This window comes from Pan paniscus, chromosome 5 (genome assembly GCF_029289425.2).
Source record: "Pan paniscus chromosome 5, NHGRI_mPanPan1-v2.0_pri, whole genome shotgun sequence".
Lineage (NCBI taxonomy): Eukaryota > Metazoa > Chordata > Mammalia > Primates > Hominidae > Pan > Pan paniscus.
Window position 1 is genome coordinate 127,284,465 of NC_073254.2, and position 15,198 is coordinate 127,299,662.

General features: G+C 39.2%; 1 protein-coding gene across 7 annotated transcripts in view; it reads right to left on the reverse strand.

Annotated features, from left to right (window-relative positions):
• PDSS2 (decaprenyl diphosphate synthase subunit 2) overlaps window positions 1-15,198 on the reverse strand; it is a 310,743-nt gene that overhangs the window by 114,899 nt on the left and 180,646 nt on the right. For all 7 annotated transcript variants that reach the window (XM_034962650.3, XM_003824334.6, XM_055114002.2 and 4 more), the window contains exon 3: window positions 6,961-7,159. In XM_034962650.3, the coding sequence (XP_034818541.1) occupies window positions 6,961-7,159 (199 nt within the window). The remainder of the gene's footprint in view (window positions 1-6,960; window positions 7,160-15,198) is intronic.

Here is a 15,198-nt window from a genome sequence, read left to right on the forward strand (position 1 = left end):
CGTTTGAACCTTATGTAAGATTTCATCAGAATAGTTCAAAGTTAAAACAAATGATTACAGAAAACAAATAGAAATTTGTCCAAAGGCAACGAGTCTTGGTTTTCTAAGGTGGCGACTATACCGAGGCAAATTACCAAAATGTGGACCTAGGTACTATCAAGGTCCAGAATATCTCCTCCCCTCAGCTTTGTAGGTCTAATCCATGAACGGCCAGCCTGTGAAGCTAGAGCTGGTCATGTGCAGCTCAAAGTGTCCAGACACTATGTCAGATCTGCACTTTCTGAGGCCTCTTTCTTCTCTAAACAAGGGCTAAGTTTTATCACAGACCACTGCAAATATGGTGAAAAGGAGAGATGGATGATACAGTTTGTGAGTCCCGGGGCAAAGAACCACTCACCTTCTGTTAACATGTGAATTCCAGTGAAGGAGAGAATTTAGTGGGACCCATCAAAGCATACTATATGCATAAAGGAGAGAGACATTTGAGATGAAATAAAATAGAATTGGAGAGAGACATCAGATTCTCTCTCTTTCTTTTTTTTTTTTTTTTTTTTTTTTGAGACAGGGGCTCTATTGCCCAGGCTAGAGAAACAGTGGTGCATTCATAGCTCAATGCAGTCTCCAACTCCTAAGCTCAAGAAATCCTACCACCTCAGCCTGCTGAGTAGCTAGGACTAACAGCATGCACCACCATGCCTGTTTTTTGTTTTTTGTTTTTTTTTTCTGTAGAGACAGGGTCTTGCTATGTTGCCCAGGCTGGTCTCCAACTCCTGGGCTCAAGCTATCCTCCCACCTCCATCTCCCAAAGTACTGGGATGAGAGGCGTGAGCCACCATGCCTGACCAAGATTCTCTAATAGTCTGCTTAATAGGATCAATTCATTTTTTACTTTAGCTTTTAAAAAATATGAATATAAATTAGATATTAAAGGTACCATACTACTTTCTCCCTTAAATTCCGCAGGTCTACCTCATGAGTATATGTGCTAGCCAAAAATGCAAACACGTGATGAGAAAGTAGGGCAGAATGTTACTTGTCTCCTAGTATCTTTTATCTGTATCTTCCAGATTTTTGGCTGGATCCATGATGACCTACAATAAAAATTACATTTTCTAGCTTCCCTTACAGCTAGGTATGGCTATATAATTAAATTCTGGTCAACAGGATGTAAGCAGAAAAATCTCATATAACTTATGAGAAATGTCTTTAAAGTGTGAATACTATATAATTTATCATGCAAACTGGGACACAAGAGTAAAAAGAAGCGCTGAAACAACTAAAATTTTATACTTTTTGAAATATGTATTTATTTCAAAAACAAACAGCTGATTTTATTATATTGAAATAAATATGTATTTATTTCAAAAACAAACAGCTGATTTTATTATATTGGTGGACTCAACAGGTTCTATTCAAAAACTATTTTCAAAAATAAAATTTCAAAAGAAATAAAAATAACATACATGTACATACAATAGAACAATAACTTCTTTATACTGATTATCAGAATATTTAAAAATAATGAGAATTATTATTGATGTATATTTACATAGTTTAATCCATTTCTTAGACATATCTGTCTCTAATATTGTGTCACTGGCATTTTTCTGAAGAATGTGTTCATTAAAATACGGTATTTAAAAATAAAACTGCCCGCAATATTCTTCACAGTTGCAGTTTATGGTTAATTAGTTTGAAATTATTGATACTTTCAATTATGGAGAAAATTCTCTTTCTACAGGTTCTAAGTTACCTGATAAGTTCAGAGTAAATTTGCTAAATGGAGGACATAATTCTAATTTTTAAAATGTTGAACAGTATAAATATTTCAGCCCAAATATTTTTAGAGGCACTCTCTTTTTGCTTCCATCAGAGTATCTTACTTTAACAAATAGTATTTTTTTTTTTTTCCAGACGGAGTTTCGCTCTTGTTGCCCAGGCTGGAGTGCAGTGGTGCGATCTCGGCTCACTGTGACCTCAGCCTCCTGGGTTCAAGCGATTCTCCTGCCTCAGCCTCCCAAGTAGCTGGGATTACAGGCATGCACCACCATGCCCTGATAATTTCAGGGTTTCATCATGTTGGTCAGGCTGGTCTCGAACTCCCGACCTCAGGTGATCCGCCTGCCTCAACCTCCCAAAGTGCTGGGATTATAAGCGTGAACCACTGCACCTGGCCTAACAAATATTTTTATAAGACAAAACTTGTCAAATAAGTTGTCTCTATGATTCTTTTCAATGTTTTGCCAAATTTAGATGGTGCAAAATCTAGGCCTTCTCAATCTCATTTCGTGTGTCTGTGTGTGTGTGTGTGTGTGTGTGTGTGCAATTTATTCAAAGTAGGAGCACCACCAAGATTCTTTCTGCAAGGTGAGACATTTCAAATTGCAACTACAGAACTGAAAATTTTAATCTTGTATATCGTTTGAGTTGTTACTGTTTATATCATTCCTTCTTTGCTTTTGTCAGGAAAAATTCTAATGGAAGTTTTGTTTTGTTTTCATTAATTGTAATTCCCTAAAAGTCTCATGTAGTGTTCTGTTTATTGAATACTTGATTTAAGATTCTCAAGTGATGTTGAACGAAATGCTGCCAATTATTATTAGTAGTAGTAGTAGTAGTATTTTTTGACACAGAGTTTCACCCTGTCACCCAGGCTGGAGTACAGTGGCGTGATCTGGGCTCACTGAACTGAAACCTCCACCTCCTGGGTTCAAGTGATTCTTGTGCCTCAGACTCCTAAGTAGCTGGAATCACAGGCATGCACCACCACCTCTGGCTAATTTTTGTATTTTCAGTAGAGACGGGGTTTCACTATGTTGGCCAGGCTGATCTCAGACTCCTGACCTCAAGTGATCCGCCTGCCTTAGCCTCCCAAAGTGCTGGAAATACAGGCGTGAGCCACCGTGCCCAAATGCCACCAAACTTTTGATGACCCATTTAGAATAAAGTTCAATACCACTGTTGGGGGCACAGGTTGATTTATAAAGATTTCTAAAATCTGATCAACGACAGACAACAAAGAGAAAAGGCACATACTGCTCTGCTGAAGTGTATTATTATTTTTTTTTTTTTGAGACCGAGATTCGCTCTTGTTGCCCAGGCCGGAGTGCAATGGCGTGATCTTGGCTCACTGCAACCTCCACCATCCAGGTTCGAGCGATTCTCGTGCCTCAGCCTCCCAAGTAGCTGGGATTACAGGCATGTGCCACCACACTCGGCTAATGTTCTTAGCATTTTTAGTAGAGACGGGATTTCACCATCTTGGTCAGGCTGGTCTTGAACTCCTGACCTCAGGTGATTCACTCGCCTCAGCCTCCGAAAGTGCTGGGATTACAGGCATGAGCCACTGTGCCTGGCCTGAAGTGTATTTTTTATCTGACATCCACCGTGCCTGGCCTGAAGTGTATTTTTTATCTGACATCAGTTACAACTCCCAAATCATATAGTTCAGTGACTGTGACTATTCAGATATTTGTAAATTTTGATGTAACAATAGCTTCTATTAAAATAGAAGACTTTTGGTGCTTGTTTAGATGTAATGATCAATTGTGTGTGTGCCACAACCAATGCCAACTACTCCACAGGTTGCTTAACGTAGTAAAAACATTGTTTTTACCACAACACTGTGCTTCACCAAAATTTGTACTTCTATTGTTACTATAAACTAATAATTTTATTTTCTATATTGAACTTTTAAACTGAATTTCCAATCTCACTCACAAAGGCTTTATGTTTAATAGAATATACTTCCAAAAACTTTACCTTAATCCCATGAATGAATGGAAAGAAAAAAACCAAACCATTTGTAGAATTAACTTAAATGATTTACTTACTTGAAATACCTGATGACACTAAACTAAAACTGGAATTATTTAACTGCTTTCAAAGTTCTTCTACTGACAATGACGCAAAAGAACTATTGCTTCCCTTTTCCTATATACACATAAACACTTGTAGTTGATAATCAGTGCAATCACTTAGCATAGTCATTTCTCTAAATATAAGTTATGTTGCAGAGTCGTATGCATATATACCTTCTGCAACTGCATAAAGTAGATCCTGACACTTCTTCAGCAGACTTTACTCTTCTTGTTTTCATGTGGTCAGTGATAGATACCACTATGGCCTCCACAGTGGTTGGTAAATGTCAACAAACATTTTGTTCAAGTTATTAATATACATTCCTTATTAACTTTCTTAAGAAAAAAATCAATACTTAAAAAAATGAAACACATACTTTTAGTTTTTTCAGTTTACTGCTGCCAAAAGGATTTATTGCAAAAACAAAGTATTGCCAAGCAATAAAATAGTTATAGATTTACACTGTACAAGCAAGTGTGCTCATTCTACACTCTACTTGCTCCCTAGCAGAGCTGATCAGCCTTGATTTCCCATATATATTTTACAGACACCCAAACCTATAATTTACTGTTTCCCACTGAACTTATCAACTGGTACCTGGCAGCTTTGTGACTCTTGCAGGCCATGCATGGGCTACAGTACAATTGGGTGACACACTACACAGCCAGCTTCTCCCACCACCTGATACAGGAAAGAGTTAGCTGCCCCTAGACATTTGTGTCTGAGTGCACTTTACTGTATTAGCAATTGCCCTGCATTCTGTCCTTGATTGGGAAGTGTTAGTTGTGTCTGAAAGGGCTGGGAAAAGAGGTAAGTTATTTCTGGTATCTTTCAGATTTCCTAACAACTTAAAATGAAGCTGGGCACAGTGGCTCATGCCTGTAATCCCAGCACTTTGGGAGGCCAACACAGGAGGATTTCTTGAGCCCAGGAGTTCAAGACCAGCCTGGGCAACATGGCGAAAGGCAAAAGCCCGTCTCTAAAAAAAAATACAAAAAATTAGCCAGGTATGGCTGTATGCACCTGTGGTCCCAGCTACTTGGGACACTGAGGTAGGAGGATCGCTTCAACCAGGGAGGTTGAGGCTGCAGTGATCACGCCACTGCACTCCAGCCTAGGTTACAGAGGAAGACCCTGTCTCAAAAAAGAAACATAAAAAAAAAGAAACAAACAAAAAAAAAGACAACTGATAATGAGAACTCTCTCCACTGTGTAAGGGTCTCAGAATACTATTACATTACATTACACAAAAACAAAAACAGAGGCTGGAAGTACTAAGTGGGGATCTACCAAACTCATCCCAGCTTATTCTAATATAATTATTAGTAATAATTCTCTGTTAAAAAATGAAAAATTCAGGATAAATGCTAAATCAGATGGGATCCCAGGATAGCTGGCTTACACTGAGACTCTCCTTTAGCAAACTAGGATGTACACTGACCCAACCTTCAAAGGAAGGAGATCTGCCCTTTTTTTGTCCTTCCTCCTTCTATTGACTGGAGGGAAGCCATAATGGCAAATGCCTCGGGCCATGATGTGGTAAGATAAGGATGGCAAAACAGTAAGACAGAAGGAGCCTGGATCCCTGACTTTGCAGACTCACTATACCAACTTTTGACTGCCTACTCCTAGATGATTTTACATGAGAGAAAAAATACATTCCTATTTTATAGGGCACTGTTATCTTATAATCAAACCTAATCCTAACTGATATAACAAGAAATACCTTTATAACCTTTCCAGAAAGCAGATTGGCAATATGTATCAAGAATACTAAAAATGTGGCCAGGCGTGGTGGCTCATGCCTTAATCCCAGCACTTTGGGAGGTTGAGGTGGGAGGATTGTTTGAGGCCAGGAGTTCAAGACTAGCCTGGGCAACACAGTGAGACTCTGTCTCTATAAAAAATTTAAAAATTAGCCAGCCAGCTACTCAGGAGGCTGAGGTAAGAGATCGCTTGAGCCCAGGAGTTTGAGGCTGCAGTAAGCTATGATTATGCTACTGCACTTTATTTTTATTTTTATTTTTGAGATGGAGTATCACTCTGTCGCCCAGGCTGGAGTGCGGTGGCACAATCTCAGCTCACTTCAACCTACCAGGCTGGAGTGCAGTGGCGTGATCTTGGCTCACTGCAACCTCTGCCTCCCGGGTTCAAGCGATTCTCCTGCCTCAGCTTCCCAAGTAGCTGGGATTATAGGCACGCGCCACCACGCCCAGCTAATTTTTTATTTTTAGTAGAGACGGGGTTTCACCATGTTGGCTAGACTGGTCTCGAACTCCTGACCTCAGGTGATCCACCTGCCTCGGCCTCCCAAAGTGCTGGGATTACAGGAGTGAGCCACCGCACCTGGCCTTTAACCTGGGTGATAGAGTGAGACCATGTCTCTATAACAAAAGGAAAAAAAAAAACGCTAAAAATGTTTAACCCTTTGAACCACTTCTAAGTCTTTATCTTAAAGAAATAATCTGGAATAGGGAAAATTGATATGCAAAGATCTTTACTGAAGATCTACTTATGATAGTAAAAATAAGAAGCAACCTAAATGTCCAACAATGAGGAATCTGATAAACAAGTGGTATTATATCTAAGTGACTGGATATTATAGAAAAAGTTATAACCATGGGAAGATGCTCGCATCATAATATTATGTAAGAAAAAATAGGCAGGATTAAAAAAACCTTATACATAGCAAGTTCTCATATATATTACAAAAAATTACATATATAAAGGCATTAATGAACAACAAAAAAAGACTACAAGGAAATACATCAAGATATTAACCAGCAGTGATTATCTCTGGATAGTGGGATTATAGGTAATATTTACTTATATTTTCTTTGTTTTGAAGATTTAACCCTATCCTATAATTAATAATTTCATCCATAATCAGAAAAAAAATTACTCTCAAAACTCTTTCCTAGCATTTACACTTTGCCTGGTACTAACACTGCCATCATTATGTTCATCACAGTTTTACTGTTTACTGAGCATGTACATGAGGGGAGTTGGGGCAGCTGGGCACACAGACCTGCAGCTCCAGCAGCCAACTAATTGCTACCCGAAGCCATTCAGGTACAACCAAACCCTGCCCAATTTTACCTTGGTGTTCTGTAGCAGAGCTAGTCCATTGCAGGCATTTGCTAGAAGAAAGTCTCCACTCAGGATAGCAATTTTATTTCCAAATTGCATGTCTTTCAGTGGACCATCAGATGATTGCAACTCATTTAAATTTACTATCCCACGATGTACAAGGAGAGCAGTATGAATTAGCTCCGTGATCTCCGCCAAACTTCTTTGACTAAAACATAAAGGTAAGATTTGTTAGAATATCAAGAACACCATTTTATCACTAATGTCTGATTTCAGTTTTCAACAATAAAATATTCCATAGGTTGCCCCCCACTTTTTTTTTTGGATTATATCCTTCTAATGAATCTTTAAATAGAGGTCTCTCTACTGAGCAGTTTGGGATCTGTAAGATGTTGACACTTTCCTTCTCTGTAATACTCCTCACTCTTCCCCACAAGTCACTAGGATATCCCAGACAGAAGTTGACCAGTGGAGGGCCACCTTCCACAGCTCCATTTAGATACTGTGCTCTTGGTATACTTTCCTCACGCTCATAACTTCAAGATTTCTAAGACTCCTTAGTAGTGTCTAATGGAATTCCAATTTAAGCGAGAATATAATCTGTGCCAGATACTAGTCTAAGGGCATTACATACATTATCTCTCTCTCTCTCTCTCTTTTTTTTTTTTTTTTGTTTAGATGGGGTCTCACTCTGTCACCCAGGTTTGAGTGCAGGGGTGCAATCTCAGCCCACTGCAACCTCCACCTCCCAGGCTCAAATAATCTTCCCACTTCAGCCTCCCGAGTAGCTGGGACTACAGGTGTGCGACACCAAGCCTGGCTAACTTTTGTATTTTTGGTAGAGATGGGGTTTTGCCATGTTACCCAGGCTGGTTTTGAACTCCTGAGCTCAGGTGATCTACCTGCCTCGGACACCCAAAGTGCTGGGATAACAGGTGTGAGCCACTGCTCCTAGCTACATTATCTCTTTTAATCATAAATGCAAAGCTATGGGGTTTACACAGATGAATACAATATGGTTTCTTCCTTCAAGGACTTTTTAACTTTCAGAATAAGAATGAAGAGAGAAACCTATAGTAGCAAATAATATAGAGAAGGCCCCCGAGGAGCTTATAGTATAGAACTATATTTATTACACGGGAATTTCAGCAGATGTTTGTTCCTTTTTTATACTTTTCTGTAGTTTGTCTATTTTGTACAATGACAAAAGTATTACTTTTATAGTCAGAAAAAATCAACAGGTAATTACTAAAAATTTAAACATTATCACAACTTCATGATAGGTATTATTAACCTCTTTTAATAGGTGAAAAAATTGTGCACGCAAGTAAAATGACTTTCCCAAGAGTACACAGTAATGTAGACCTGAAAATCTGCTGGTATCTGCTACAAATGGCCCCATGTGAGTCACGTCTTTTGGTTTCCAAGCTCCTGCATGATCCCCTTCCATGCCTGGCCATGTGACTTGCTTTGGCCAATAGGACATCAACAAACAGTACACAAGGAAAGCCTGATAAGTGCCTATGCAACTGATAAGCTTTTCACAGTCACAGGCGTTGCATGACCCCAAGCAGAAGAACCCTCACGTCAATCCACAGAATGGTAAGTTGTTTCAAGTCACTAAACTATATGGGTGATTTGCTATGTAGCAACAGATATCTGATACAGAAATGGTATATCTATAAGTGGAGTGTTTGCTTTGAGTCAGAAAAATGAGGCTAGGAGGCAAAGGCTGAAGGAATGGCAAACTCTTAGTGGAAGCTGGAAAGCTACTCAGCTGCAAGTATAAACTGTATCTTACTGAAAAGGGAAAATAGGCCAGGTGCAGTGGCTCATGCCTGTAATCTCAGAACTTTGGGAGGCCCAGGTGGCAGGACTGCTTGAGGCCAGGAGTTCAACATCAGTTCAGGCAACATAGTGAGACCCTATCTCTACAAAAAATTAAAAAATAAAAATTAGCTTGGTGAGAGGGTGCACGCCTGTAGTCCCAGTTACTTGGGAGGCTGAGGTGGGACATCACCTGAGCTCAGGAGTTCAAAGTTATAGTGAACTGACTGCACTATTGCACTCTAGCCTAGGCACAGAGTGAGACCCTATCTCAAAAAAAAAAAAAAAAAAAAAAAAAGGAAAGAAAAGAAAAGGAAGCTTAGAAGGTAGAGCCAAGAACAATGGAGAAGAGTGGATTCGAGAACCATTTCCAGGGAATAGAACTGAGCCCTAATCAAGAAACATTCCTTGCTCCAAGATACAGTAGGTGGCCCAGATATATGCCCAGCTGGATTTCAGAATTGCTACAGACTAGTGACTGCTATGTACCTCCCATTTCTCCCTCTTTTTAATGGAAGTGACAACTGTGGTTATCTTCTTTCTGATTCACTGTTGCATGTTGGATAGACGGTGGTGTGTGGTTGGGGGGAGGGTGGATAACTTGTCCTTTTAGTTCCTAGGTCCCTGACTGAAGAGGGGCTGCACCCATGGAGCCACATCCATATCGAGACCTAACAGAAATCATGAGATCAGGGACTCTGAGCTTGATGTCATAAAATGGATGAGACTGGGGTCTTGGGAGGTGGTCTGTTTTGCATATGGAAGGAATGTGAAATATTGGGGCCAGAGGGCAAACTGTGGCAGAGTGTTACACCAAGTTACACTTATCAGTCACACCCTCTGATATCCAAGCCATGTATGATCTCCTTGATTGACGCTGAGTTTGACCATATGACTTGTTTGGTCAATGGGACATTGGCAAATGAGGGACAAACAGGCTTGATAAATGTTTTTGCATTGGGGCTTACACTCTTTGAATGCTAACCTGAGACTACAAGTTAAGAAACCTAATCTAGCCTCTTAGAGAATGAAAGGCAACATGGAGAAAGGTCCAGCTGTCCCAGTCAAGCCCAGCCCCCTGCACATTTACCAGGTAAACACAGACACATAAATAAATACAGGAGAAACCAGCAAAGGAACAGTCCAGCCAAACAACAGAATTATGAGAAATAAGTTGGTTATTGTTTTAAGCCACCAAGGTTTGGAGTAGTTTGTTACACAATAGATAACTAACAGAGACTCCAATCCCCAATCTATTTCTACTAGATTAGGCTGCCTTCCACATGTGCCCATTGAAAGCTTCTATCTTTCCTTTTTTTCTGTAGACCTCATCTGTGTCACAAAAGCTTTAAAAAAGTTTCCTTGAAGAAGCTAAATTTGAGCGGGGCCTGGAAAGGCAAGTAAGATTTCCATAGCTGGAGAAAAAGGACAAAACAAGGGTAGGGCTTGGGAACCCCAGAATAAGAAAGACTACAAATCATGACACAGAGAAGGCAAGAGTAGAAAACGTGACCAAAGGTTGAAAAGATCATTTCGGCTACAGTAAAGGGACTGTGTGGATAAGTGAGAGATAAGAATTTTGGAGCTTGGTTATAGCAGGTGAAATGGTCTATATTTTACACATGCAATATTTTGAGATGAAAGGATGATATATATTTTTTAATAATTTAGGAAGAAGATTCCAAAGGTGATACATAGAAAAATCTTAAAAAGTATGTAGGGAAAGTAGGGATATGGGGTGGGGGAGCTATTACAAAGGTCCAAGGAAGATGCAACAAAAGGGCTTGACCTAGGACACCGCCTTAGACATGGAGAGAAATAAATATAGAATAATCAGGCCAGGCGCGGTGGCTCAGGCCTGTAATCCCTGCACTATGGGAGGCCAAGGCGGGTGGATCACCTGAGGTAAGGAGTTCGAAACCAACCTGGCCAACATGGTGAAACCTCGTCTCTACTAAAAATACAAAAATTAGCCAGGCATGTTGGCGGGTGCCTGACTAATTTTTGGGAGCTACTTGGGAGGCAGAGGCAGGAGAATCACTTGAACCCGGAAGGCAGAGGTTGCAGTTAGCTGAGATCGCGCCACTGCACTCTAGCCTGGATGACAGAGCAAGACTCTGTCTCAAAAATAAATGAATAGATAAAATAAATAAATAAATATAAAATCATCAAATAGTATATGAGACTCTTCTCTTAAAAAAAACAGACTGGTTTAACAGCTATAATAATCACATAAAGATACAATTAAAAGAACAAATTGGCATTATCAAATGCCAAGGAAAATCTCATGTCTAATTGATTTCCTTTGTTAAAAAAATTAAGAGAATATGTAAAGATGACCCAGTAGACATATTGTACTTGATTACAAATTTGGGGAGTAGAGAAAGGAAATGAACCAGTGAGTCAAATAGTATCTAAGAGTAAATTCATGGTTTAGATTAAAATCTCATTATATCCCAAAGAAAATCACTAAGAATGGAGACTTATAAGACAGTTGAAAAGTTAACAGAAGACATTTTTTTAAAGTAGAACATTTAAAATTACCTTTTAAAAAGTGACTAAAAGAAAGGAATAAAATTGTATTTTATTACTATCCTGCGAATGATTTCTAGTTTACAAAACCATTCACTGAAAAAAGTCCGTATTATCACATTTCACAAAAATCACATAATGAGATTATGGGCAAGTATAAAAGTAAAAAGCGTTAAGCATTTGGACAAGTTTTTCATGCAGTTCAGTTTATGAAAGAAAGTAATAACCAGGTAAGCAAAAAGTTGTGGTGTTTTGAATTACTCTAAGGATGAAAATGAGTGATTTTGACATCTATAGTCATAAAACAGCATTCATTAAATAAATAGAAACTTTTAAATGCCACATGACCAGAAACAACAAAAACAAAACAATGGTATGCAATAATAAAAGTGAAAGCCCATCATTTTTACAGGGTCTGCCATTTAAAAAAACCTTTCATTTATATTATCTACTTGTGATTCTAATTACAGAGGTCTGCAGAGGTTAAATACTTGATCAAGAACACTGAGTTTATACAAGGCAAAGCTGGAACTCAGAGCCACCTTGTCATAGTAACAAATGACAATTTAAAACATCTAGCTGGGCTCACGCCTGTAATCCCAGCACTTTGGGAGGCTGAGGCAGGTGGACCACTTGAGGTCAGGAGTTCAAGAGCAGCCTGGCCAACATGGTGAAACCCCATCTCTACTAAAAATACAAAAATTGGCTGGACATGGTGGCGGCGCATGTCTGTAATCCCAGCTATTTGGAGGCTGAGGCAGGAGAATCGCTTCAATCCGGGAGGCGGAGGTTGCAGTGAGCCGAGATCACACCACTGCACTCCAGCCTGGGCAACAGAGTGAAACTCTGTCTCAAAATAAAAATAAAAATAAAAATAAATGTTTATTTACCTAAAGAATAGTAGATCGTTGGGGAGGGGGAATAAGCCAAAGTTATCAATGTTACCATCACTGATATATGCCACAAATTTGTCCAATTTTTATCCCTAGTTTTGAAGCAACAGGGAAGGGAATGTTGCTAGGAAAAAAGTATATTAAGAACAGGCTTAATTCTTTTTGTTTACAGTAACTGAGGAAGGTCAAGTTGTTTGAATTCACCAGAATGAAATCAATAGTTTCAGCCTAATCAGGAATCTGGATAACAGTTCTACTTCTGCTTATTACATAAGACAATTCATGGGCAAATCCCTTAAACTCAGACCCTTGGTCTTCTTGTCCCTGAAAGGAGGGGGACTGGAGAAACACATCCCTTCCAGTCCCCAAATTATAAGATTCAGGGATTTTTTTAAAAAAAGAGTTATCTAAACTGGCAGTTAATAGTTAAAAAGATTTTAAAAAATGATTACTATTATTGGTACCTATTTTTCTATAGGAAATAGGAGTGAAATGACTGGTCGTCTTTAAATCTATCCTGTAATTTCACTCTCTAGTACTGTGCTCTCAGATTCTAAGATTTTATCACCAGATAAGTAACTCTGGATCATATTTTGTAAGAGTACAATTTAGTATATGTCAGAGAAGCATTGACAGTATGAAAAAATTTGAGAAAAATTTCTTCTGGTGATCTTATTCCTATTTTAGCTACCCAAAGCAATCTATTAAACTTTCAATGCACTGGATTTTTAAAAAATTATCTTAAATAAAAGTCTTCATGCCGATTTATGTACATATATTTTAGTACTCTTGAATATTTCTCATGCTAACTCTTTTTTTTGAGATGGAGTCTTGCTCTGTCACCCAGGCTGGAGTGCAGTAACGTGATCTCGGCTCACTGCAACCTCTGCCTCCCAGGTTCAAGCAATTCTCATGCGTCAGCCTCCCGAGTAGCTAGGATTACAGGCATGCGCCATGATGTCCAGCTAAGTTTTTTGTATTTTTAGTAGAGACAGGGTTTCACCATGTTGGCCAGGCTGGTCTTAAACTCCTGACCTCAACTGATCCACCCACCTCGGCCTCCCAAAGTGCTGGGATTACAGGCCTAAGCCACTATGCTGGGCCCTCATGCTAACTCTTGATTAGAAAACAGTCACCAATAAATACAACTTATGTTAAGTAATCAGAGTAAGAAAGTAATTACCATATTGAAAGATTAATAAATGTTTTTAAAAGATTTTTCACCAAATCACTTTCTTTCCATTATATGTTAAAAAACTTCATCTGCTTTTGATCTGTCCATTTTCCTCCAAAGCTTCTCAAATTTTTTTTGCATCCTAAGCTTCAGAAATCAGGGTGGCAGACATTGCTATTAATATTTGCCTATCCATTCATTCCTGTGTTTGCGCCACTGCACTCCAGCCTGGGCAACAGAGACCCTGTCTCAAAAAACAAACAAACAAACAAACAAAAAACCCAAATTGTTACTTATAATAACTTGAAATCTCTTCAAATGTTTTGCATTTAAGTTGATGTTAAAATAGCAGAGTTAATCGTGTTTTGCCACGCAGACAAGGGAGATAAAAGACAACGGAGCCTGCTTTCTCTCTATCTTCTTTCCTTCCCTTTATTCTTTTTGAGAGGTTAAAAATATACAGAAAAGTACATACTCTTGACTACATTTGGAGTGGCAATGGTCCTCACTTAAAAACCTTACCTCCTCATGATCCCCTTCAGCTACATGTGATCATGTGACACAGTCTGGCCAATGAAATGTAAGCACTAGTCTACCAGGTGGGGTTTCTGAGAAATTTACTGAGTTCCTGATATAAGGGAACAGATTCAGTTGGTGTATACCTTTGATATTTTGGGCTTACCCATGTTCCCTGACTGGAATATGGCCCAGCCGCCTGGAGGCACAGTAGAGACTTAAGGATCCTAAAGAGGGCTCCCAACCCTCTAAACCTCCTAAAGAGGGTTGGGGGCCCTCCTAAAGAGGTTTAACCCTCTTTAAGCCTGGTAGAGCAAAAAGAATTTTGAGCCCCTGCTGACTTGAGGGCTGCATCAGCTCTGATGTGTCCACCTCTAGACTTCTTGTTATCTGAGATAAACACTGCACTCTTTCAAGTCACTGTTTGTTAGAGTCTTGTTATAAGTCTTGTTAGAGTCTTGTTATATGCAGCCAAATACATTCTGAGAAGATATAGTCAATAAAAATTGTGACAAAAATAATAGACATCTCATGTTCATAATTCTGCACTCTGGTTTTATTCACCTAACATTATCTCTCAGAGACAGTCCTGTATCATTTAGAAGTAGAGGATCTCCTTTTTCTATTTAACATCGCTACTGAGGTCCACTGTATGAAAGTACCATACAACTTTTGGGGCTAAAGGGTTTGTGATCAATATTATTTTTTGTCTAAAGACTTTTTAATAATCAGACCATGTGTAACTTCTTTAACTTTCCCAGAGTTAGAACTCTTTCTTCTGTGCGTGAAAGCCTTTGAATATGGCTCAGTCTTGTATTGACTTGACTGTAATTATTTCTTTAGCTATCTCTCTCCTCGCCACCCCCTTCCCTCACGACACTGTTAATTATACTATCCTACTTCCCTAGGCTGCCTATAAATATCTGTTAAATGAACAACTCTTTACTTAGCAATTTATTTATTTATTTATTTTTTTGAGACAGAGTCTTGCTCCGTCACCCAGGCTGGAGTGCAGTGGTGTGACCTCAGCTCACTGAAACCTCCACCCCCTGGGTTCAAGCAATTTTTCTGCCTCAGCCTCCCTAGTATTTGGGATTACAGGCATGTGCCACAATGCCTGGCTAATTTTTGTATTTTTAGTAGAGATGGGGTTTCGCCATGTTGGCCAGGCTGGTCTCGAACCCCTGACCTCAGGTGATCCACCCGCCTTGGCCTCCTAAAGTGCTGGGATTAGAGGTGTGAGCCACTGCACCCAGCCACCATTAATTTATAAAGGCTATAGGGCATCACTATCATTCTTAGTTT